The 26,636-nt window shown below is 38.0% G+C and overlaps 1 protein-coding gene across 1 annotated transcript in view; it reads left to right on the forward strand.

The window, feature by feature from the left end:
* The window catches only part of LOC142065609 (potassium voltage-gated channel subfamily KQT member 1-like), a 516,224-nt gene that overhangs the window by 103,472 nt on the left and 386,116 nt on the right, over positions 1–26,636 (forward strand). Inside the window, exon 12 of the mRNA XM_075111896.1 lies at positions 2,483–2,597. Within this exon, the coding sequence (XP_074967997.1) occupies positions 2,483–2,597 (115 nt within the window). The remainder of the gene's footprint in view (positions 1–2,482; positions 2,598–26,636) is intronic.

Consider the following 26,636-nt stretch of genomic DNA (forward strand, 5'->3'; position numbering starts at 1 on the left):
ACCCTGGAGTAACAGCAGAGCTGCTCTGCAGTGCCTAGCACAGCATCCACGAATGAGGATAATGAGAAAGTGAAGGTTTCACAACTGGCATGCTACTGTTGTGTGTCTTTTCTCATAAGAAGCATGTTATAATGGAACAAAGAGCCATTGTAGAAGTGAATGTTTCTCAGAAAAGGAATTGGCAAGCAAATGTAAACTTAGGGTTTGTTTCTTGTTTTTTTTTAAGAACCCATGGATGCAGCTTGCAAACAGCAGTGTGATAAGACAGAGATAAGCTTGATAAGGCAGTATGGACCAAACTTTTAAAATGACAGAAATAAAATAGAATCCTACTTCTTATCATGATAAATGCATTGCAGTAATTTTAATATCTATCTTGTGCTATAAAGGAGGCAAACCCCCATGAATTAACTAAGTCCTTCCTGTACCATTTCAGCAGTCCATGGTGCAGTAGGAATTGCTAGCAATACAATGTTTTCCTTTTAATTTGATTATGCCTTACGTGGGCACAGTGATTTAACTCTGCCTTTGGCTGACTCTATGTTCAGTTATGCCATTTCATAATTATATTCCAGAGACTTCATTTTCACTCCTTGCCATTTATGCTATGGCTGTTCCAATAGTAAACTCAGATGTTGTATTTAGCTTGAATGTAGTCCAGCTAAAGGGGTGCTGTAGAATTAGCTTGAGACTTCAAAACTTTAGTTTCTAGGAAGCAAGCTTTCACAGAATCATAGAATGGTGGGGGTTGGAAGGGACCTCTGAAGACGATCTCATCCAACCCCCTGCTTGAGCAGGGGGCACAGAAACACATCCAGGTGGGTTTTGAATGTCTCCAGGGAAGGAGACTCCACAACCTCTCTGGGCAGCCTGTTCCACTGCTCTGGCACCCTCACAGTAAAGAATTTTTTTCTCATGTTTAAGTGGATCTTCCTGTGTTCCAACTTGTGCCCATGGCCCCTTGTCCTGTCGTTGGGCACCACTGAAAAGTGTCTAGTCCCATTGTCCTGACACCCACCCTCCAGATATTTATAAGTATTGATGAAATCCCCACTCAGTCTTCTGTTCAACAGGCTGAACAAACCCAGGTCTCTCAGCCTTTCCTCATAAGGGAGATGCTTCAGTCCCCTGATCATCTTGGTAGCTCTCTGCTGGACTTGCTCAAGCAGTTCTTTCCCCTTCTTAAAGTGGGGGGCGCAGAACTGAACACAGTAGTCCAGATGTGGTCTCACTAGGCCAGAGTAGAGGGGGAGGGTAAACTCCCTCAACCTGCCGGCCCATTTCTTTTTGTCGCGTGGCTTGTTTTTTATTCTTACCCATCACAGCATATGCAAGTGTCTCAGTCTTTTACTTTTGTTTGACACTTGGTTTTAGTGATTCCCAACCCCCTGTAAACATTTATCTTCTTTTCTCCCTTGAATTTATATGCATCATCCTATCCATTTTCCAACTCTGCCAGCTCATAACTGTATGTAGCAAGCTTTTAAGAATGATCAGAACTAAAATAGATAGGGAGCTTCCTTAGAAATTGCTAGGAACACTAGTAGTCATGAAAAACCTGCTATTTCAGATCACAGCAATTTTAACTAGATTTACTTCATAGCTTTTGAACAAAACAAATATAGGAATAGATATTGAAAAGACATTGAAGCAGAAATTGCTTATGGATATTGATGCAACTGAACTCAGAAAGGCAGGTACATATATACTTCATATTTATAGTGGAAGAAGTCAGCCCTATACTTGATGGAAATGAGTATTGGGGCTAAAACTTTTTAAAGCATAATCAATCTGTTTTCATCAGTTACAAGGCTAGCTGGGCTTTTCTGGGTTTTACAGTCTGTGAGTGAACTCCTTCACTGGCCATCATATGTCTTCCCAATCTGTAATGAAATTTGTAGCTTTCTTATGCTTGGAACGTAAGCTGAGGTACCGTACAGCTTTGTATCCATCATGGTTACCCTGCTGAGCTGACTGCATTCAAACACCTGAGGCTCTTCCCTAGTCTGTGAGAGAATTTTTGAACACTGATCAATATAGTGACCAAACAGAATACTTGAAACAAAAGTGCCGTTTACATGATAATATCAATAAATTTTTGAAGAAGGGTTTTCGAGAAATTGAAGTATACCTATCGAATAGTATTAACCGAGGAAATGAAAGTCAGGTTGTTTCTGTCCATTGTCATGCCCACATTGAAGTTGTGGATGTAGTGAATTTCTGCTTACGAGGAGACAGTCCTGAATAAAAGTCTTTCTTCTAAGAGGTTCCCGTGTATTTGAACTATGTATTATGCACGTATATATTTTTGTATGGCATATGTTATAAGCATCGACTTCACTGATTCTGACAAAAAGAGAAATCTACGTCTCATATAAGAACCATTTCTTTAACCTACTGCTCAGTACCTTAAGCAAGGGGGGAAGAGCTTGTATATGTTGTCTCCCTAATGTATTACAATTTCTTTTAATTATTTGTGCAGTGAGAAGATGTTTAGAAGGGAATACCCAAGAGATGTCATGGGCCGACAGCTTCACTGATGACATTGACCTTATATCGGAAGCATTGCCACTGCCAGCGGTATCTGATGTGGCACAGTAAGTAGAACATCAGCTTTGTAATTGAAAATATAAATGCTCATTAAAAGTGAGGGAGACTTGACACTGAATAAAAGTATTATTCTTTGGCTGGCTGCATCTGAAGTGATTATGAGTTTGATCTTATTCAACCATATGTGAATGTTTCTACAAAATGCAAGTTGAGCTTTAAGTTGAATGGAAGTAGTCAGACACTTGGAAAGAGAAGCATTGCTTTGTGACGGGTGTTTTGCAGTCTCAGTGTTGTTGATGTTTTACTTTTTAAGGCAGCTGACATAGCTCCTGAGATTTAGTTTTACAGGTAGGTTTAGATTTTGTGGAATTCTAAATGAGTTTGAGCTCTAAAGCACTCCTAATATGGATACGGTATGAACTAACTGGAAATGTAAATAAAATAGTCATTTATAGATACAGTCTGAAAATAGGCTACATTATGTATAATATTTTGACAAAGTAGGTACGCTTATAAGGAAATGATGTTCCAAAAATATGAAAGCAAAATTATTAGAGATACTGAAGGTGTCTGGATTGACCAGTACAGAAAGTGCCCGTTATCAGTGAGTTCACTGGAATTGTTGAATGATCTCTTACATTGCTTGTATTTGGTTTAGCAAATGCCTATTTCTTGAAATAAGCGTAATAGTATCTTCATGCAGGACATCTCCATATTGTGTTTTGACAGGATCTTTGAGTAACCTTTCATGCTTTTGTCCTGTAACGTACAATACCAGTGTTGGGGATGGGGAATCAGGAGTAAATTTCAAATGTGAAGCAGAGCATTAAAGCATACAGCAAGGTCTGGATGGACCAGAGCATCCAGGTGTTACACTAAGGCATTATCGTAAATGCAGAAACTGATACAAATAGTGCTGGTGAATAGAACTCTTGAGTTAGTAGGGATATATGGCCTAAAAGTACAGTACAGCTGGCACAAGCTCATGAAGGTCTAACTAGTTGTTTGGATGTTATGTTAATGTTGGTGGAAAACTCACCGGAGTTCCCTCTTGCAAAAGGAAATGTGGAATTGTCATTGGAAAAACCCTTTGATAAATAGCCAAGACTGAAAAGAAGAACAAAAACTGTCACTTGCCTTCAGACAGGGAAAAATATAGATGATAGTGTTCAGGATGAATTTGAAAGCAATGTGGTTCCAATCTATAGTGTGATTGCTTTTTAGATGTTTTATTTCACATCATATGGTTACTTTCTGTCCAGATAACTCATACAGCTGATATGTCTACTAAATCTATAGTAACTATACTATGCTTTTATACAGGATGTCCTGGTGCTTGTATTTTCCCAACATGCTATTTTTTTGGCCTTGCTTCAAATCAGAGAATTATAAATTGTTCCATTCAAATTGTTTTGGTTTGTTTTTGTGGTTTTTTTTTGTTTTGTTTTGTTTTTTTAAGGAGCACAGTGCCAGCACAGGATTTGCATTTGGAATGAAATGGTTCTAATCTTATTTGTGCTATTTAGTGCATGAAAAATAGTGGTATTTTATGTTATGCTCTATAGTACACTTTGCAAACTGTGTCTGTGTTTCCAGCTCATATTAAAATTTAAATGCATTCCTCTCCTGTGTGGAAAGTAAGAAAAGGAATAGCAGAAAGCTAATCAAATATACAAACGAAAAAAATTAAAATATGGTGAGTATTTGAAGTAATATTCTACAGGGTTTAAAGTAGTATATTATAAATTCATGAAATCCTCGTGATGTGGATGTCAGGTACATATAAACAATACGTTTGCAAATAAATATTGCTAAATTAATGATTATTCCATTCCCTTCCCATTATATATAACAAATGTATCAATTTTAGCTTCTGAATATTTGTCATGAACTTCAAATGTACAGAAAACATAAGGTCAAAAGTTATAGATGTAATATAATGTTATAAAGGTACTATGTAAAAACAGAGTCAAAACATCACTTTGTGTAGTTTTACGCTTCTGAAGTCAAGCATGCCAATTTTTACCTTTATCACCGATAATCTTATATGTGTGTAATTCTACATAGTAGGATGCATTCATTTAAGAGTTGTCCTGATTCTTGAGTAGAAACATAGTATCTCATTATTCAAATTATGAACTTCATTGGACAAGCACAGAACATTATGTATTTATCTATCTTGGCTGTAAATTGCCATTTCTAATTCAAACAATAAGATATTAACACTGTGTTTGGCTGATATGCATATGCCTTCTCATGAATATTAGATATACTTAGCATGAATATTTGTCTTGTCTTTCAGCAGTATTAACACTCTTCATGTGTGCTTCATGTGTATTAATGTGTATTATGTGCTTCATGTGTATTAACAGTCTTCATGTACGCTATACTTGCTTTGGTGTGCGAGCTTTCCAAAACAGCATGCCTTTTGCTTTGCTCTTAGTAATGTATCCCATACACTAGTGTGTCTTGGAATTTGTGATGGGGAAATATATATTCCCTGCCCCAGGTAAAAGCTCCAATTTTATTCTGTGTGCTTACCTGGTTAGAATAGAGATATTCTGCTTGTTCACATAGATGTTGTTTCATGCTGTGGAGTTATGCACCAGTTAGATTCCGTTCTCCTCCCCTGGCTTTAGAGTGAACCATGTAATGGAAAGTGGTTTTACCTCATTTGGGAATAATATGCATTTGATAACCAGTGCGACAAATCTTCATCGTAGAGCACTCAATGAATTAGACAAAAATTCTTCTAAGAGTAGAATTCAGCCAAAGGTGTGTAAATATGCAATGAACCTTCTCAGTTTGCAAAGTAAGCAAAAACATGGCTTTCACATAACACTTAATGATAGTATGCTCTGATGATGACAGTTTCATATGGAGCACTTCTTTGTGAAGTCAAGCTTAACTTTGTCAAGCTGCCAAAAGGCAAAGTTTTCCGTGCCCTCAACAAGCCTTATGAGTTACAAAATCAATCTCATGCTATACCTTTATTCCAAAGCCAGTAACTGGTCATTTTTTAAACTTTGTAAGCTGCTGTGTTGATTATTAAACAGGAGAAGTCAGGTCTACAACTGTAATGTTTTGAGGATTTTTTTTTTTCTGTAATGGGACCAGTAGATTCTTCTGAAATTCTCTATGCGAGACGTGTGATAGGAGGGCTGTTTGCTTGTGGCAGTAACCTTTACTTTTGGCCATACGGTCTTTGAGACTCCCTTCATTGTGTGGGAAGGCAGATATTGTCCCAGGAGAATAGAGTTCCTACCCCGGAGCCATGCTACCTTGGACAAACCTCTGTTGCACAGTCTGCATGTGTGCATTAGTCTCACAGTAACTAAAGTGGTTACTCAGCAAAATCTATCAGGCTGGCTGGAAACTGGTGATACTACTATTTAAGAAAGCAAACTAGCTCAGTGGGCTGCAGCTCTGCCCAGGTTTCAGTGGTTAATACATTGGTAACAGTATCTAAATTAAGTTATACATTAGGGAAGGTCTAAATCTTGAGAATGTTACTTCTAGAGCTGGAATGGAAATTTCATTTTTATCACTTTTCTCTTTCTTTCTAACCACTCTGCACTTTCTTTATATCACCTGATTTTTTCAGTGGAAGGTGTAAAATCAAGCAATTTGAAGATGGATCCTTCATCCAGTTTGATTCAGCATAGTACCACTTCTTTCTCCGTGATGTTGTCTTGAAGCCCCTCTTTCTTCCTAATTTCCTAATGTATGCACACAGATGTTGACAGAAGGACAGAGGACCTAGTATAGAATTAGGCCTGCTTGTAAATATAATACATGGCAAATTCCTGTATCTCTGTGACAAATTATTTACTAATGAAAGAGGAAAGAGATTACTCCAAATGGCACTGGTTAAGCAAGTGGCGGGCTGTGGTTTCTGGTGTGTTGTTTGGTTTTTTGTTTTTTTTTTGTTTGGTTTGGTTTTTTTTGGTTTTTTTTTGTTAAGTCTTGTCTCCTATCCATTGTTGGCAGGACTATTTATTTGTCTGATGCAGCCTGTCATATGTATTACAAGGTCTTAGAGGAAAGAGCTGATGCTGTTGAGGTCTGTAAGCTTGCTAATTCTCAAGCTGTGTCCATAAGGAACAAAAATGCAAATAAAACCTCTCAAAGTGTGTATAAGTGTGGTAAGTGATAAAAGGAAGAAAGGAGAAATACACATCAGAATGAGAGCAAAGCTTAGTGGATTTTTTCATTCTTCTTCCTAGTTCTGAACATTTAAGGCCAGTCACTACCAGCAGCTGTTTCAAATCAGAAATTATAGTTGAGATGTGCTTTACCTGTGTTAGGTGACACAGCCTTTGGGGATGGGTACGTGGCTTAACTGACTGACAAGTAAGATAGTCAACTACAAGTCCTGTGGACCTGCACTAACATACTCTTGCAGTATCAAAATCCACTCTTGCTGAAGAAGAAGAAACAAGAGCAGCTAAAATGATGGGCACAAGTGAGCAGCTTGTTGAGGTCCTGTGTAAACTGAAGCAAAATTTGTATGAACGGAATACAGTGTAGCATGAAGGATCTTGGAAGGGAGAGAGCTGCCTACATGGAATGGTTATAGGACTACAGAGGCCCTGTAAGTTACCCCTGATTAAGGGACATGCAGCTGTAAGGCTGTGGCAATTGACAGCCCTCCCCAGCATGTAGGGAGACTGGTGACATGAGGTTTTGGAGTTGGTGTGGAAGTTGGTGAGGCATCCCATTTCAGATGGCCTTGAATCCTCTACTTGTTCCTTTGCTTGCTTCTTTTAATTTTCTTTTGCTATGCTCCTGTATTTACAGAGGAGTCATATCTGTTGGCCCATGATTTCAAGTTTCAAACCACAATAACCTGGAGGAGGCCGGGGGGTATTAACTTGTACCCTTGTCACAAACTGGAGTTGTTGTATGCAATAAATCCAGTGCCTGTTGATCATCGAAGGGGGCAAAGAGATTCTGGAAAGGAAGGAGCAAATGTTCTTCCACCTTCAGAGACTTGGTATGCATGACTAAGGAGCAGGGAGCATCTTCTGTGAGAAGGGAGAGCATCTACTATATGTGATTTTCTTTTTTATTATGATTGTTCCTATGCTGAATTGTGCAAATCGTGTTTGCCTCTTTCTGGATTCTTTCTGGCTGCACTGGAGCTTTGCAAGAGTAAAGGACACCACTGAATGTAACCTTAAGCCTTATTTTTTTTTAATCTCCCACTGGTCCTATTGTTACACAGATTGTGATGACAGCAACCCTTGGCCATGAAAATATTTTCTGTCATACACACCAGAGTTAACCTTCCAGCAGGAAAGAGAGAATCTGGCCGATAGACTGTATTGAAAGATTACACCAACCTGGTCCCAGATAGCACAGTCTCAGGAAAAATACACACAGCACCAGCTTTAGAAACAGACATCCTGTTTTTGTTTTTCAGAGTTCTGTGGTTTAAAACTGTGGTGTTTAAAGCTCTTTTCACTGTAAGGAAAAGCAAAAGTTAGAAATTCTATATGTCAGCACGGTTAAGCAACTGTGGTTGAGAACGCGTTTTGTAGCTCACTAAGGTCATGTAAAGGTAAATGTCAGTTGGTCTTTTAGCAGAAAGCAGTGTAATGCTGCAGTTCAGCAGTCATCACGTCAGCTCTCTTGGGAGGAAACCTTTAGAAGGTGAGATCCACATACAATGACCATCGTCCATGGTAATTGCTGTCAGCTGAACAGCTGTAGTAATAACTCTTCAGCTGGAACAGGCTGCCAGGGAAGTGATAGCTACACCTGTTCCCCACAGGAAAGTGGGGTCTTAATTACTTTTCATGGGTTCAGAGTGAGACCAACAGTTGCTCTTCTTTCTGAGGCCCTGTCTGCAACAGAGTTAAGGAACTGTGTGTTTAATACAATTCTGGCTAAAAGAATTATATGCAAAATTTTAGAAAGCATTTATGTACTCCTGCCACATTCCTGTGTAATAATCGGTGTGTAACATGACTGTGAAAATGGCTATTTCATTTTGAGGTCTTAAAATGATGTAATAGAAACATGGAGATATGAATGTAGAAGTGTTGTGGTTTAACCCCACCCGGCAATTAAGCACCACACAGCCATCTGCTCACTCCCCCCCTTCAGTGGGATGGAGGAGAGAATTATAAGAGCAAAACTGGAAAAACTCATGGGTTAAGATGAAGACAGGTTAATAATTGAAATAAAATAGTAATAATAATAATGGAAGAGTATACAAAGAAAGCAATGTACGATGCAGTTCTCACCACCTGCCAGCTGATGCCCAGCCAGTGCCTGAGCAGCAGCCCCCCCCCGGCCAGCTTTCCCCTAGTTTCTATACTGAGCATGACATCATATGGTATGGAATATCCCTTTGGCCGGTTTGGCTCAGCTGTCCTGGCTGTGCCCCCTCCCAGCGTCCTGGGCATCTCCTGCCTTCTCAGTTGGTAGAGCATGTGAAGCTGAAAAGTCCTTGATTTAGTATAAGCACTACTTAGCAATGACTAAAACATCAGTGTGTTATCAACATTATTCTCCTACTAAATCCAAAGCACAGCACTATACCAGCTACTAGGAAGAAAATTAACTCTATCCCAGCTGAAACCAGGACAGCAAGCAACCAGATATCCACCATTCTCACCTCTAATTTTTTTCTTTCAAGCTCATAGTATGAAAAACAGCTCTTAGGTTGTACAAGGGAGATCTTATCTGCAAAATTATTAGCAGAATGACCCAGCATTACTATGTGGCTATTGCACAATGAAAGGAAGTGGGAATATCTGCTTTTTATCAAAAAAAAAAAAAAAGGGGGGGGGGAAATGGTTGATTGCCATAAGCTATATAAGAACTCTGAGGAGGAATGAAAAGATAGGTCTGAGGTAAGGCAGTGGCTGCAAGACCTCATGGCCTACAATGTAACACGGGAAACTGAGACTCTGAGGGTGACTGAATGCCTTGTTCTCTTTCATCATACTCCTGATACTAAAGGAGTATAACAAATCAATCTTCAGTGAGGAACAGAACCTTCTGTGAGGACTGAGGCTTAATGAGGCAAAGATGTTATTCCTGTTTGTTGTTTTTACTCGTCTGGGCTACCTGGAAGCTGCTCCCCACTTCACCAGAACTACAGAGACTGGAGAGGGACACTTAGCAATGCTGTTCAACTGGAGTGGAAAATCCTACCGTTGTTAGTAATCCGTGCAACTATAGTAAGGAAGATGCTTCATGGTTAGTCTTGGCATCAAGCTTTTCTCCTTAAAAACAAGTTTAGGAACAGTGTTGGGTTTTCTTTTTTTCTAGTGGAGGTAGTTTATCATAGGATTGGCAGGGAAGAAATATGACTAGTTTCTTCCATTGCCTGCTAACACAGAAATTTTATACAAAGTGAATAGATCAAGCTGTAAAGCTTGTGCTAGATCTTAAAGCTTCCAATAGATGTGCTCAGTTAAAAAGGTGCTGTATGCCCCTTTTAAAGTTATCAGTCAGCACTTGAAAAAGGGATGTTAAATCCACTTTTCAGCTTTATTTCAGTCTTCCAGTTGTTCCCTCCATCTGTAGATGGCAGTGGAGGTTCTGTCAGGGCCTTAAGAATATTTTTGTGTCCTTCTTTGGCTCTGCTTGAAAATCCAACAGCGTGCAGCTACTGTGTATCTGTGCAAACACCACTTATCTTTGTATTTTTAGCATAACTTCCTCCTATATTTTATTCCTTTTAGTCTTACTAATGAAATTGTTCACCTTATTACCAGCAAATCTATCACACTGGGTATCATTAGATCTAGTAATTAGATAGTAATCTTGTGTAGGATTATTAAGTCTACTGAAAGCTCATTAATAACACTTTTATTACTAAGATGGGGCAGCTAGGGTCCTTAATCATTAGCTACATCTATTGTACCCCTTGTTGTACTTTTGCACATGTTCATGGATTATTTTAAAATTCTGTCGTTCTTAATTTTTGAAAGCATGATCAGGCACTTGTATCATGTAAATATTGCCCATGTTGTCGCTGAGCTAATACAGGTATTGGAGAAAGTTGTGAAGCAATACTGGACATTGACTAGCTAGTGAAGGGAATGGTATTATAAGAGGTAACATCACCCAAGAGGAGCGGGTTGGCCAAATGACAGCAGCAAGGTCAGTCGGAGTACAAAATATTCTTGAAGATGTTTGCCTACCACCCCCACATTTACATTTCATCCATATTTTTGAAACAAACATAAAATGAAGTGAGATGGAGAGATGAAAAACTAATAAGTGGGCAACCCACAGTAACATGAAGGGAGGGCATTGTGTTATTGGCTCTTGGTGCTTATTAATCCTCACTCTTAGGTACATATAATATAGGTAGTACTGATGCAGCTACTTCTGTCCACTGCACTCAAAAGCACTATTAATTGCTTCAAAGAGAAATTTAGATGAGGGTCTGCCATTTCTGAACTGAAAAAAGTAAAATAGTGAAAATTCAACAGACAGTAGTAATTACTGATCTGGTTGTATGCTTTTTACCATTATAAGGCCTCGTTTTAAGTTACACTTTTTAGTACTGCCTCTTTTCATTTTGTCACTTCTAATTTTGAACTCTTTAAAAAGGATGCTTCAGGATTTATTTCAGCACCCAAAGTATTTTTACTACCATGTAAAATGAAAGCAAGGCTGGTATTAGTATAAATTGGTGCCATTATGTGGTAACCTTTTCTAAGAATTTGACACCACTTCTGGGTTTTTTGGAGTATTTTTTGGTTTTTAGCCTCAAGAGTAGTTTTTCAGAGAATTTTTGCTCTTCTATTTTTAAGTGAGGACATTTAGCCAGTGGAGGGCACTGCACTATAACGCAATGAGACACACAAACTCCCATTTCACTTTTCAAAATCTGATTTGTCATTTCAACAAACTTCCTTATAAACTTAATTTACAAGCATCTGAATTTCCCCAGTGTTAAATTGGGAAGGTGCCACGATAAGGAAAAATGCTACATGTGCTTGAACGTCAGTTTAATGAGAAACTTAACCAGCCCCCAAAGGCTCAACTTGGTATAGTACTTATACTTTCTTTTCTGGAAAACAGACTATTGTAACGGCACACTGAAGGTTGTCAGAATGTAACTAAGTGCATATCTCACGTAAGCCTCTGTGCAACAAATGATTCAGATCTGATGGAAAAGTCTGAAATATAAGGTTGTTTTGGAACAGAAGCTTCTACAAAAACATGACATTTCATATGAGTAAACTTTTCTTAATGAGCTTTCTAATAATTTCACAGAATTTCAAGGTAGGGATGGAATTTTTCATGAAGGGGGTGAGATGACTCTGGGATGTATGGCTGCAAATATCGGTCTTGTATAAGGAACTGTTTGCAAAGAATGCCTCTCTTTTAAGACCAAAGTAAAAAACTCTCATTTGTGGCTTTGTTTTACCCAGAAATTATTATTTGTCTTGGTAGCAAGTTAGAGAATGGAAATAAGGCAACTTTTTCATTAGTTATTGAAAAGGGTGTGAAGAGGTAGGCTGGGTTCATAGCTTTCAGTATTGTTTGTCTGCGTGGGGATGAAACTAGTAAAGGGAGGAATCATTTTATAAAGGCTTTGTTTGGGCCTCAGAATTTGTTGAGGTTTTCAGTTAAAGATTCATATTACAACTCACAAAATTGTGCCTATCGAGCTCCATGACACTTGACAATTTGATAACTGCATTTACATGCATCCGTGATGAAATTTGAAAGATGTAAATTGAAGTATGGGGTTTTTTGCTGGAAATCAGTGGAAAAAAACATGATAATTGCAATGCACAAAGTGTGAGTTTGTCCTTTACCATAACATGACATAGGTAGAAATAAAAGAGCATCCATTTTCTTTTCACCTTGATCTTGTGGTTTTGCAATAGTTTCAACTTTAATGTTTTTTACGTGAGACTAAATTTGATGTGTATGAGTCATATGCCTATACCTATTCCAGTAACAGGCACTTCATTGCGTTCACTGTGTCCATTTGTGTAAAGTATTTTGAGGGAAAGGAAAAGCACAGTGACAGGATTTCATGGTGTCTGCAACTGAAATACATAGGTCATTCCTGATTTGGTCTAGCTCCATCCACAAGCCACATCACAGTGTGTGTTTTGTATTGGCAGCATTCAACAGAAAAAATACTTTAGAAATTGCATATACCAGTTGTCCTTCCTTTTTCCTTCTGCAGTTGCTTCCCTGGGCTGCTCTTGCGACAAAGTAAGGTAGCCCACCTACCAAATCAAAAGCCCACCCCTGCTGATGGGGAGTGGTTAAGCATTAGGGGGGAAAAAAGAGTGAAGGAAAGCTTGAAGGCATGAAGACACAATTTGTTTTCCTAGGAATTCAAGTTGTGGCAGGGGAGGGGAGGGCTGGGATAAAAGACCCTAATATTCTTTCTAAGGCAGGGGGTATAAAATTTACCTTGCTAATATCTGAGTGTTATACTGATATGCTTCTGAGCACTATGCTGACAGCATATCATTGCAAGCCAGAATCCTGCCTTATAGTTGAAAGAGTGACTTTTCATCTCTATAGCCTGCCTACTTAAGACATGATGTTGGCTGTCTAACATGTTCCTCCTACAGACAAGGAGGGCTGTAGGAGATTTTTTCTAGGGCTGTATCAGACAGAGAAAAATGCAGAAACAGGAAGTGAAATTTAAGGGAGCTCAGTGTTGTTAATTGATAGGTTGTGATTAACAGGTTAGAGGAAGAGAAAGAGATAGGAAAGAACATTTTATTACAGATGTGGAGAAGAGTTGTGTAGTTAAAGAATGCTATTTATGGGTGATTTCTTTGGTATTTCATAATTAATTATATTATGAAAAATCTATTTAAAAACTTTAGAAATAGCCTGTAAAATAATATATTGATCACAAATTAAAATGGCATAATTTAGTTATGATGTTTCATACTGGGGTTTGAACTAAAAAGTATTTTTCCTTATTGAAATATAAATAATTGTTCATTCAGGTAGCTTTTATAGATTTTTGTATACTGCAACATAGTACACAATATGCTTACTTTCAATGCATTAAATGACATCAGAGTTCAGATGACGTGACTGAGGTCTGTTCTGTGATGTGAGCTCCTTCTGTTATATGGAGTTAAGACTATGGATCATTTATGGCAGCTCCAAAACCACATCTCTTACAAATGTTTAAATTATGTATCTTTCAAAATGTCTTACTGACTTTTTAAATGTATTTCAAAGAACTTGTTTTTCCATGTAAGATTTTTCTTTAGTAAAAAACTTGCTGTATGCAAATTCATTTCATTATGCATTTAAAAACGGTACCAATGTCATTCCTTAGGTGAACACTATGAGATCACTGGGCATTCAGCTTCAGTAAAAGACAATATGCATTTATCTCCGCCATATGGCAAATTTTTCACTAAAATCAAATTTAGGTATTTTGTAATAAGCAGGCATCTCCATCTAATAAAACGATTAGGGTTTTAGACAAGACAATAATTGTTCACAACAACAAAATTAGTGTTACTTCAAGAGATTATTTTATATCTGCTATGGCTGTTTTCTTGGGTCACTCAATCCAAATTGAAAGAATGTATTTTAGGTCTCATGTTTCACTTATTTCTTAATGTAGATAGCACTTTGGTTTTATATAGATAACATTTTGCACAAAGTTTTAAAGCAGTAACCAAATACTCATAGCTAAATCGACGCACAGTTTAGGTTAAATACTAGTTATGTCTGCTTCTGTGCCTAGGGGTAATAGACATTGTTGCAGCAATGTCCTGCATTGCAACTAATATACATCTGTGTTTAGGGCTGGTACGTAAAATCTGATAGATAAAATTGTTGCTTTGGACATTTGACTACTGTGTTAACCTCAGTGCTTGGAAACTATTTTAATAAGTTACTTTAAGGAAATTTAAGTGATAGAAATTTTTTATAACCTGGTGGTTCCTCATGGATTTCTCAGCTCTGACACTTCAACAGCTGCACAAGTAAAATCTTTCTTTTCATAGGCAAAACTTGATCAACTCCAAATGGGACAATGACAGTTATTTTTTAGGTTGGATACACTGAAATAGATGCCAGACAAATACCAGTGCCAGTTGCTTGTCTGTCTTTTTTTTTTTTTTTTTTAGTGCATTGTAATTTGGAGAAGCAATTATACTCTCTCCTTACTTCAGATTAAACTCCCTATCTCCAGGGCTGTTTTTCCCCATCACCCAACAATGCTTTTAGATGTTATCACTATGTTCTCCAAAAACTTTGCCCTAATTGCTTAGCTGTTTGTTTGTATTGCTAAGACAATTTATCTCTGGTCTCTGGGTCAAAATGAATGTATCAGACCATTACAGTACAGAAAGCTTAGTATGTGGGCACTGAAGCTTACAGTCATTGCACGCTATATTGAGTTCTGTTCCTCTCATTTCACATGGCTGTTTTGCTTCTAGCATGCCGTAATGGCATTTTTCATAAGTTACTGATACTTATCTCTTCTGGTTTACGTTAGTTAGACTGCCTGCACCCAAGGACTAGCAAGAATAGATAATCTTGATGGCCTTTTTATTTAGTCAGCTGTCTACAATATATGTGATGCTCATTAGTATTAAAATATATTTGAAAACAAATCTCAAAGAGCTAATAAAGCAGTTCTTGTGCTGGTTTCTCTTACTTCAGCAGTTGCTACTGAAGGGTTCCCTCCAATAGGTTCGGTGACTTGTCCCTACAGTACTGCAAATCCAATAGTACAATGTAATTGGTATTTGTTTTCTTGGACGCAGCTTTGCTAGAGGTTTCCACATGTTTCTGTGCTTACATAGCTATTTTGTTATTTTAAAAAAAATTATTTCTAAACTGAAATGTGTGGAAATTTCAGCATTCACCAGGGATTTCAGATAAACAAAGCATGTACTCTTCCTGTATTTAGTTCTTTTCTTACGCTTTCTCAGCTGCGGCTGCACAAAATGCAAATTTTAGACAACTTCATCTCAGAATTTCATTATTTGTGGAAGTTCATATGCTTTCTCATCTTGACAAAGAATTAAGTGGGTTTTTTGTTTGGTTGGTTTTTTTTAATGTAGGAACAGTTTCAATTTGTTTTGTATGCATCACCTTGTATGTGTATCTTTGAGTGAAAGGCTTCTGTTAATCTCATGTTATCCACCTGACAAGATCTGCTTAAGTTTTAATATAGAAAATGAGCCTGTTAGTGTTAAGTTTAAACATGCACTGAGGAGAACTTGCTAGCCAAGGAACTGCTATGGTACCTTGAGGGTTTTGACCCTTTCTCTTGCAGGGAAACCCAAGGTCAACTCTAAATAAAATAAGGTACAATTTATTAAGCTAGTTATCCCTGCTGCTTCTATACAGTGCTGCTGCTGTCAGTGAGGGAAAATTGCTTTGTGACATGAGCTTTGATGTCTCAGCAGCAGGAATGGGCTAAGCCAGTGCTCTCTTCTCCTGTTTCCCCCTTTTCCCCTAGCAACACTGGAGGCACAGGTATAATGGCTGTTCCTGAGGATGAGGGATCAGTTAGGTGCTGTGTTAGGTCGCGAGTGCAGGTTCTGTCGATTGTGATAGAGAGGTGGACAGGAGATGGGGAGCTCGTGCCTCAAAAGAGAGGAAAATAGATGCAGGGAAAAAACCAGCAGTCTGGATGAAAGTTAAAGGACCCTCACTCTTACCAAGAGCTCCCTTGCACATCTTGCTGACCACTTCAGAGCTTACTCTGCCTCCTCTCGGCTCCCTTTATCATCCATAACCACCTCAACATCTCATTAATCTCTCCAGCTTCTCCTCCTCTTCTTTGTGCAGTAGGAGTAGTGTGTGTGTGCCTAAGTCTGGGGAAAGCCCTGGACAACAAAATTTGATCTTGCTCTCTCTGCTGAGAAGTAGCCTTCATTGAGCTCTGACTTCCTTTTAAATGATCAAACACCTGAGTTTGCTCCCTCTAGCTGGTCAAGAATCTGAGTTTATGCATCCTCAGAGGGCCTTAAACTTTTCCCAGGAAGAACGTCTTGCATCTGGAAAACTGGGAATAAAGTCTTTATCTTCTTTATCTTTCATTGTCAACACATCTCTTCAGCAACATCACAGCAGGTCCCCGCCGTGGAGATGTAATTGATAAGCTAAGATTCGGGTGTTATCCCCATTTCCTTCAAATTTACTCACTTGCTACAATGAGCAGTCAGCCTTGTATGTCGTTGGTTAAACATAAGTTTAGAGGCATAATTACTTAGGTAGCTATTGGACTTCTGTGAAACAGAGTCTATGCCTGTGTTACAGAGGTCAGGTTTTTTCTGTGATATTATGTTACACCTTTTTAGATGTCTTTTGGTGTTTGTTTTCTTAATTGTGAAAGCTCTTAACCAACCTGTGTGCTTGAACCCCTGAATATTTACTTGGACTCTGAATTTAATTTTATTACTCATGCATAGTATTAAATCCTGAAAATTGTCAGAATTATCCTCCTGCTTACTTTACAGCAAGTCTGTGTGTGTGATGAGTAAACACACTGTGGGTGGCCTAGGGTAAAATAAAATTTAAGTGCTTGTTTGCAAGGGCAGCTTTCTTCACCTTCAATAGATAAACACCTAGCCATGGTTTAGCAGATTTTACTAGTTGCTTTATTTGACATGAGAAACAAATGTCCCAGCAGATGAATGTAAAACTTTTAAAAATTATTTTGGGATTTTCATAGGTATATTGTAAAGTTTTCTGGGCCCTCTAGTGCTCAAAACGTCTTTTTGATGTTTGGATTAAAGACTTTGCCACAGCCTATATCTCAGGCCTCTATAACTAAATTGGAAATAACAAAACCCAAAATATATGCCCTTACCTTACCCTTTCAGTCTTTATCTCATATAAATATTACACAATAAAATGATAGCAATTAAAAAAACAAAATCCTCATAGTATCACAAACTTGTCATCTTTTTGAGTTGTATCATTTAAGCCACAGTGATGAACATTTCTAAAATCCCTGATTTCAGCAGAGGAATTGTGATGCTTTAATGCATGAAAATTTAAAACAGGACCTATGACCAACGTTATCTTTGCCTGTTCCTTGCTCAGTAAGTGTTTATCTCCTTCACAAACAGGAGAGGCATGAGCTCATTATAGAATTTGCTATTCAAGACAACACTGTTCTGTTCACTACTTGTCTGAGGTGGCTTTTCTTCTAGCACTCTCAGAGCAAGGTTAATATAAAAGTTTGACAACAGTTAGACTTCTCCCTGGGTAAGGAGTTTCTCTTTGTTCATTGGTTTCAGTATCCCTGTCTGGTAACAAAGAAATAATATAGAATTGTCTGACAATTCAGGTGGATGACTTCATCTTTATTTCAGAAATATCCTTCACAGTAGTAGCCACAGCCTCCTTATCTACCTGTTTTAAAATGCCTCAGTTTATTGGAAGGTAGGAAAATGAAGGAAAGAATTTAAGTTCAAGGTCTTTTTGTTTACAGTCATTTTGAGTTCTTTTATGTAAACACAGCTGGCCTGTTTTGGACTAGCAACCAGTTGTGCTCTGGCAGGTGAAATCTGTAGTGTTGCTGCTGCAGCCAGCAATAAAAGTCTTTGGAGGCAGGGAGAAATCTGAGGAACTCCTTGACACGGGATATTAGCTTGAGCTATTCTCAGAGTGCAGTGGAGTAACTTCTCTGTGCAGGCTCTGGACCCAAATTATTAAATGGGTTGTATACCGTGGTGTTTACACATGAGCTTGTGTTGAGCGACTGTGAACTGCGGTCCATGAGCTATTTGGTTGCAGTTCATATGTAGGCAGGCTCTAAGGGTCATGTGTTAGCCTGTGTCTGCTACAAAAGCATGACTTCAAAGAGGACTCACTGTGCAAAGGGATTGGGACTGCTGCACAACAACCCATGGAAAGACACCTTTCGTACAAATACAGTCCACAAAGTCCAAATCACAAATGGGAAACAGGTTTGGGGTTGTGTAGTTTCTCCTTTGATATTACTGGAGTATATAAATTTTATAATCCTCCATGATACTGAGTATGAGACCTGTGAACACACTTTTCCATCAAGGAAATATTCTGACAATCAACTTCAATCTTCCCTGTCTTAAAATCCATCTGTTAGTTTTGAATAACAAACTAACAGACCTTATCTTCGTTTCCTTCAAATGATTATGGACATATAAACACAGTGCTTGTTCACTACTTAGCCAAGGAATACTTATCGTGTTTGTTGTAATGTTCTGTCAACCTGCATTTTCTGCAGATCCCATGTCTTTCGTCTTTTGTACATGCCATTTTGCATATCTGTGGAACAAGTGAAAGGGAATTTCTGTCTGTAACACAAAGGATGGTAAAAATTGTTCTGATATTAATCATAGCTATAGGACCCTTAGCATTTTATTTTTTAACTTTAATAACCTGACTTTTCTAATGTTCCTTAATGACAATCATCTGCAAAAATGTTTTACATCTAAAGCAATGTTAAATTTTGGCTAAAGGAATTATTAGTTTGAGACAACAGGAAAAGAAAAAACCCTCTTGCATAAGAAAGTGTTATAAAATTAGTTTTTCTACTTTTCTGTTGGTAGGTAAGAGTCAAAAGAACTTTCAGACACTGATGTATTATGATGTTTTTGGGGGTTTGGGGGTTACAAGACTAGATGACTGTGGGCTTACCCAGGCTTGTACCTATATACAGTAAAATGTTTTATGATTATAAAGACAAGAAATGAACATTATCTTAACTGTCTGTTCTTAGTCAGTAGCACGTATTTAAAACAGTATCTCTCTGGCATGAAAAACCTTTCATTGTCTAACTTCTACAGAGAAAGATGTTTTCAAAAAGCACAATTGTCAAAAGTATGCATGTAATGCTGTGCTGTAAAGTATTTTTAGGGGGAGTAGTAAATGATGCTGGGGATGTGTTTTCCTTTGGGGAAAAAATGCTTTAATGCATTGGCAAAAAGTCAAGTGAATGACGGTAGAAAAGAAGTTTGTTGTTGATTTGCCGACAAAAATGAGATCTGAACTTTGTGAAATAAAGGAACATATGGCCACCTGACTGAAACGTTGAGTCTGGTTTTGTTTGTGCTTTTCTCCTTTTCCTGTACCAAGAAATGCCCTGCATGCATTCTGTATCTGTGCTTAATTCTGTAAGTTCCTTAACGAAAAATTAAGCTAATTAGTGAGATTCTCAGCTACACTGTGTAGTTACCTTAGCCATGCTAAAGGAAGAATGTAAATTCTTACAGTCTCTCACAATGGTTAATGTTTTTTCTCTATGTCCAACCTTACCATGCTCATTTAGACAAGCCCTATCATATGATCGTGTCAAATACTTTGAGAAGCGCAACAATTCTTGTAGCACTTGTAAAAGCATAGCATGCTTTCTGGTCTTCATTCTACTACTGAGTTTGATTATCCCATGGTTGGGAAATTGAGCCTCTGCCTCATTTTATCCATTCATAGAAGTACAGAGTACGTACCTCATAATTGGAGTGAGACTGTTGCAAGCTCCCAGAGTCCTGCAACGTACTCTGAGGTTTTCAGATGAAAAATTACACTTTTTAAAAAATCAGTAGGTAATACTCCTGAGAAAATGCAGACAAGCACTTTTTTACCAATCATATATAAATGGCCATTTATCTGTGTGAAGAAGAATTCTTTCCATTGCAAAGGAACATTGATAATGCAGACTGCTCTGTCCTCTGGAGCAGAAGCTTACTCTTCCCCTGGATTTTTTTTTAATTAACAATGATAACTGTTGAAATAAACCACAGGCCAGTGTACCTTCCAAATACTTTTTAATATTGCTTCTTTCTTTTTAGAACTGAATTAAGAAACATGATGCAAGAGGACTAAAATGGGAATAGAAAAGGGAAGTAAAATGACCTGTTAAAAATCAGCTATTTAGTAAATGGTAACAGAACAGGTTTTCAAGAAAATTCTATTGAGTTTCAATAAACAAAAGGAGTAGGGAGTGCAATTACAAGTGAATTACGGTAGAGATACATGAAACGTTGGACACTTTGGACAAAGAATAATAGAAAGCCCCAGGTGTGCTTATATTTGGGGTTTTGCCTTTTTTTGAGCTCACACAGGTTTCTTACAGAACACATATTAGAAGGATGGATCAGTTTTTCTCTGTCCTTTTTATCCTTCAGAAGAAAAAATGATATGTGAAGCTTTCTCTGGGTCTAGTTTTGTGGAAGGCGTGGCTCAAGAAAACTGCTTCCTCTGGGTAAAAGAGCTATCTTGTTGGGGAGTCTCCAAAATCGCTTGAATAACTTAAGGCAGCAAATCATTGGGAACTTTGATGTAGTCATTTAAATACAAAACAAAACCAAACCCCGCAAAAACCACACTTCAAGAAGTAGAAGCAATATTTAAACCGTGAACCTGCAATCAAGACTTTTTCTTAAATTAGCTAATAGATCCCTCTGTTTTTCACCAAGTACTTAATTTTCTTTCACTAGCTCCTTTCCAGGTTGTCTTACTGATATGTTACAGAAATCCTGACTGTTTCTCACTTTCATGGCTGTGGTTTCACAATCAATTTAAAGTGATCTAAGATTGTGCTGCCTCCAAAAATGTTTGTCTGGCTCTTCCCTCTGCTTCTCTGCTTCCACTTTTTCACAGCACCAGATATTTACCAGGCTGCTTATCTGTTTAAATATGTGCAAAAGACCCAGTAGAAGAGGCTGAGAATATACAGGGAGGAAAGAAATCCTTCATTATCTTGGTACAGTTCCTTACTTTGAGAATATAATGAAGACAGATTTTTTTTTTTTCTATGTAGGCTTGCAAGGTTTATGGAACTATCTTTCTTAACTTCAACTTTCCAAACTCTTGGCCCTCTTTCACTTTCCATATGGGCACATTAATGGTATGGCCAGCCTTTTATTTGCCTATGACTGTAGCTGAACCAGGTCGAAATACACTGATTAATGGATGCTACTGAGATAGTGTACAAAAGCATGTGAAATTCAGGCTGATGTATTTTCCTGTTCCTTATTTAGAAAGTTCTGTTTAAGGATAGTAACATGAAAATAAGCAGTTGCATTTGAAACATGTGCCCCAAAGCATCTTGTTGTGTTTTCACTTAAACATCAGCAGATGTTTACGTACAGTGCACATTTTAAGAGAAGTGACTTGATATCTACTGAGGGAGTGAGAGGCAAAAAAGCAACAAAATAATACATTCAGCTACAGTATCCTGCATCAGATATATCTGCATTCAAGAACAATAAGACCATATTATGAATTCACCAACTAGGGGATTTTAAAGAGAAAAAATGCAGAATAAAAAAGTTCAATTTCAGAGCATTAAATTGGACATTTGGCCAAACAGAAACACTGTTCAAAAGAGAGACTGAACAAATAGGGATGTGCTGGGTTTGACTGGACGAGTAGCCTAGGCTAAGGGAAGTAAGTGTGCAGGAGAAGGGCCAGGGGTTAGGAAGAAGACCCATTCAACAGTGCACTGAGTGACAAGGAGAAATCTGCATATTTATTAGACTGAACATATCCCTCTTTCCCCACATCCCTTCTTTTTAAGCAGCAGTGGGAGAGAAGCTGTTTTCCAAGGCAGTCTCGAGGTACTTCAGTTCTGCCTCAGAAAATACTACGTCTTGAATTCCTGTTTATTTTCTGCACGGCTTTAAGATGGAGTTTTGCTCTGCCACAGTTTTTTTGGATCTTAAAAGGCCTGGGCGGTTCCACATTTCTTCACAGCCCACTTGGACGTGCCACCTGGCCCTATTAATACTTCCTTTGTGCCAGCTGCTTCCCACTGTGAGAGAGGCTGCAGTATAACAAGCATTCATTTTTAGGATGCTGGTGATTTCAGAACTGGAAGGAAGAGATGTAAATGAGTATTTTTAAAGGTCAGGTTGAATTACAAACTGTTATTTTCTTCCTGTTCCTCCCTACTATACCTCAGCAATAGTAAATTCTCCAGTCCCACCCATGGCTCTCTCCAGGGATGAAAAAGAACATTTGGATTTTTTAATGACATTGTGTAGCGTTGGTGCTGACCAGTGCAATAGAGGAAAATCATGCATGTTTACTGATTGTATCATGCACTTCCCGTATCTGTAGATGGTTGTTGGCGTGGAGGCATGTCACTGAGTAGTGTCAGGCTTTGTTACTTTTGCTTCTAATTATAAGCTGCTTGCATGTATGTGCATAGACACATTTTTAATTTGAAAACTGAATACAATGCTAGCTTTGGAAAGTTGTGTTTCGTATGTTATGGCTGTGGTAGAACTTGTGTTTGTTCCAAATCCTACACTGTGGATGGGTGCCTATACCTCCTCCATAGACCTTCTTTAAAAGTTCTCCAGCTAAAATATGGGTGCATGCTGAAAAATAACAGGAAAATAGCATCACATTAAGTTCAAAGAGTTTGCAGATCAGGTATGAGTGTTTTGAAAGAAAACTTCCAACTATCAGCCTTTCTAAATAACTATGCTTTTGCAAGTAAAAATGAGTGATTCTCGCTTTTGGTAGCTGTATACAAATTTTGCAGAGTAATTTTGTAGGTCATTCTTGGAAATGATTCATAAGGGAAAAGCGAGTAATATCATATTTTGCCTAGGTATATTCAGTGATGCAACAGCAAATCCTTTCTGAACCCAAAGGAGGTATGTCTGAACAAATGGAATGGGAAATTGTATATAAATTGTTTTGTGTTGTTAAACAAGTACACTTCAAATGTACTTGCCTTGTAAATGCGACTGACTTGGATATGGATAAAATTATATGTTTTGTCAATATTTTGCTACTGCTGTCTCTACAAGGTAGCACTTTGTTCTTCCTTTTCCTCTGTTGTTCATTTTGATCTTGAAATACAAGATGGCTTGCAGCTGAGCAACCACAACAACCACAACCCAGTGAAGCTGTAGTCACTGCATCCCCACTCTATTCGTATTCAATGAAACATCTGAAAAAGCTGCTGCTTCATATATTGTAACGTGTAATACAGAACAGAGCAATTGCATTACTGGGAGATGGAGGAAGAACAAGCTATTCCTTCTCAAGGAGATGCACACATTCACTTCAAGGTTAGGTGTGGAACATTCTGAAAAGCACACTGTGGCCCCAGTTAGAATAACTGTACTAGGAGTGTCTATGAGAGGCTGGAGTTCATGAACTTAAATGCTTCCAGCTCAGTCAGCGTAAGAAGCCTGGAATGTAGTGATATCACGGGCAGTTTTGCCAAGGGACTTACAGAAGTAACTTTTTGTTGTTTGATGAATATTGTTTTCAGAAATCCCTTCATACTTTGTGACTTTGACTTTAGCTGTATTTAGCACAGAGAGCTCTCAATATTTCATTTGTAGAACGTACAAATGCTGCCACCCCAGTACTATTTCCTAAGTTCTAAGCTGATATGCTTGATTTGCTGTGGTCCATTGCCTATGGCTTTCAGTCTGAATTTTCTGAAAGATCTGGAAAATGAATATTATTACTTCAATTATGATACTACTGGCAGTTGTCAGATTTATTTGTTTTTCTTCTAACCACCTTCTTTTTAAATACCACTTTTAGTGATTCCCTAAAGTCATACCTCTTAACTGTGGACCACTCTGGTGCTAGGGAAATCTATGTTTCTTGCTGGATTCCTTAGAGCTTATCTGCTTTCTTTTGGCAAGTTGCTGTGTATGTCACAGTCACTAATCTTGCTAAATGTTGAAAAAGATAATTAGAGTCTCTTTTTAAATGTAGCATCATTTTTTCCTGATACGTATTTCCACTGCATTCCCCAAATATGTTTAAAAGTCTGCAGGGATTTTTTTCTTTTATGTATATAGATTTTCAGTCACACTGATCCTTCATTTCTCTTTTACAAACAAGCTAGCCAACAGCTGTGATTTGGATCATGTTGTGAGGTGACTTGAAACCAGAAGTCTGTGTACTGCTGGCAGCGCTTCAGTAGTACCAAAAAGGACAATGTAGCTACCTGCCCAAGTGTCCTCATCTTCCTGTGCTGAGTTTGCAGGCCCTAAAGAGGTTTATTTTGCCTGCACCACTGCCTCCCCCTAAGCAAAAGCAAAGGGTGCTTGGGATGAGCAGTTAGCATGGAACAGACAAAACTAGGTTAAAAGGTCAGTCGCCTGATGCGCTGGGGCTAAGCTCCTGGTACTGTTACTCATCTTGACTCTCTGTACATCTCAGTCACGCTCCAGTGACTCATACTAGCATTCATAAACCATCTGAAGATTTTGTTAATGGTTCTTTGTTCTTTTTACTTTAACCACCACATTTTCTCTTTAAGATGTGGTAGAAGAATATGACCTTTACTGGTGCATGCAATGTGTATTTCATTTTGAATGTGTATCTTTCAGACTAAAGGCTGAGCTTGGTTTTCAAGAACTTAACTTCTCAGGGCACTTGCATGTAGAGAAAAGAGCCTGAAGTGCTCATCCCTAATCATGCCAGGTGCTGAGAGTTTTCTGAAAATCTGAGTTTTGGTTATAACTAGTGTGAGTTCTTCTGAAAATCTGTCTTGAACCCAGTTGCTGCATAAGCAGATAACCCAACGATCAATTTCTTGTTTTTATGGTTAGAATTACATGAATGAAATTAATGAAATGCAATACTGACCTGAAATTTCCCTCTGCACACATACTATACTTAGCCCAAAAAATTCCCAGTGCCCAGAAATAGTGACACCCACTGCACTTCACAGAATAAGCCACAGACATCAAAACACTTCTCCTGTGGCTGTGTTCACAGTGAGCGACTCAGGTATGTCTAACACAAATGGGAGAAAGAAGCGCTGGGATCATAGAAATGTTCCTGCAAGATTTCCAGCCCAGCCCAAATGAAGTGTCTTTCACTGTATGAGACTGATTATTGGTTGCAATGATATTTTAAAGTTAGGAACTACTTTTAAATCATTAGAGTCTTTCAAAGTAGAAAAAAAATTTTTTTTAAGCATAAATACTGCAGCCTGATAGAACCTGTGCATTTTATTGTTGGTGGTTACAAGAAATGGCAAAGCGCTTTTGGGAAAAAAGCTCCCACTTGCAAATATAATACTGTAGTATTAACTTGTATGTTAAGAAAGTTTTTTTTTTCATTTGCCACAGATGTTGTTAAATTTTAGCCAACTTGGAATTTTATGGACAGCAGAAAGCTTTCTTTTTTTCTTTTTCTAACATGGTACTAGTTAAATATCAACCCCGGCGAAGATAAAGCAAAACATTGACGCACAAGCTTGGAATGAACATACTCAGTCCCTTCTCGTGCAAAACCCAGCAGAAACCCCAAAAGAGTTATTTTTAGCTTTTGTTTTCTCCCAGGATAGATAAATGGAATCAGCTGTGTCAGAGACATGATTCGCCAGCATGAAAAAGAGACTGATAAAATCCAGAACAAACAAACAAAAGCAGAAAAGGATTTCAGGGAGAAGGGAGAAATGGGTTTATTTTTAGTTTGAGTCCATGAGTTTTGCAGAGGTAGAATTTTTCTTTCTCTCACCTCTGCACTGAAAGTTGAACAACTTTTAGACTAATAAGCAATAGGCAGGAGCAAGCTCTGTTTATACGAGTAGAAGTCTGAGACGCACCAGAACTCTTATTACTTCTTTCTTTTAGCTCTTGCAAATATAAATTAAGGCACAGCAGGTTTTCCAAGGTATTTGTCAATGATTTAATATTTTCTAATGTGACTGCAGAAAATTATTTCCTTCTTTGCATCAGCAATCAAAATGTTACAGTTTGGGTATCTTCCCAGTAACAGAAACTTGTGTTTCCTATAAGGCAGAAAGGACATTGGGCTGGTGACCAGTAGTTACATAATTTGTTTTTTCTGTATCTTAAAGATATGCAGCTCTGATACATTTCAAGTTTAGTACAGATGGTTGGTATTAAAAACAGAGATATTGCATGAGTCTTGAACCAGAAGCTATTAGAAAACAACGTGCAGTGTTAACTTCTCTTTAAATTACAAATCCCTTCAGCTCCCATATTTCACCAGACGTTCAACCACTATCACTACTGGTTTCTGTTTACTGCAGTTCAGGGTGTCTGTGTGTAAGCTCAAATTGTTGCTTTGTTTTGAAGTTCGAGTATGTGCATATTTCTTATTTTTTTTTCCATGGATAGGATTTTTCTCCTGTTAGCGTATGATGAATTTCA

This window comes from Phalacrocorax aristotelis, chromosome 1 (genome assembly GCF_949628215.1).
Source record: "Phalacrocorax aristotelis chromosome 1, bGulAri2.1, whole genome shotgun sequence".
Classification (NCBI taxonomy): Eukaryota; Metazoa; Chordata; class Aves; order Suliformes; family Phalacrocoracidae; genus Phalacrocorax; species Phalacrocorax aristotelis.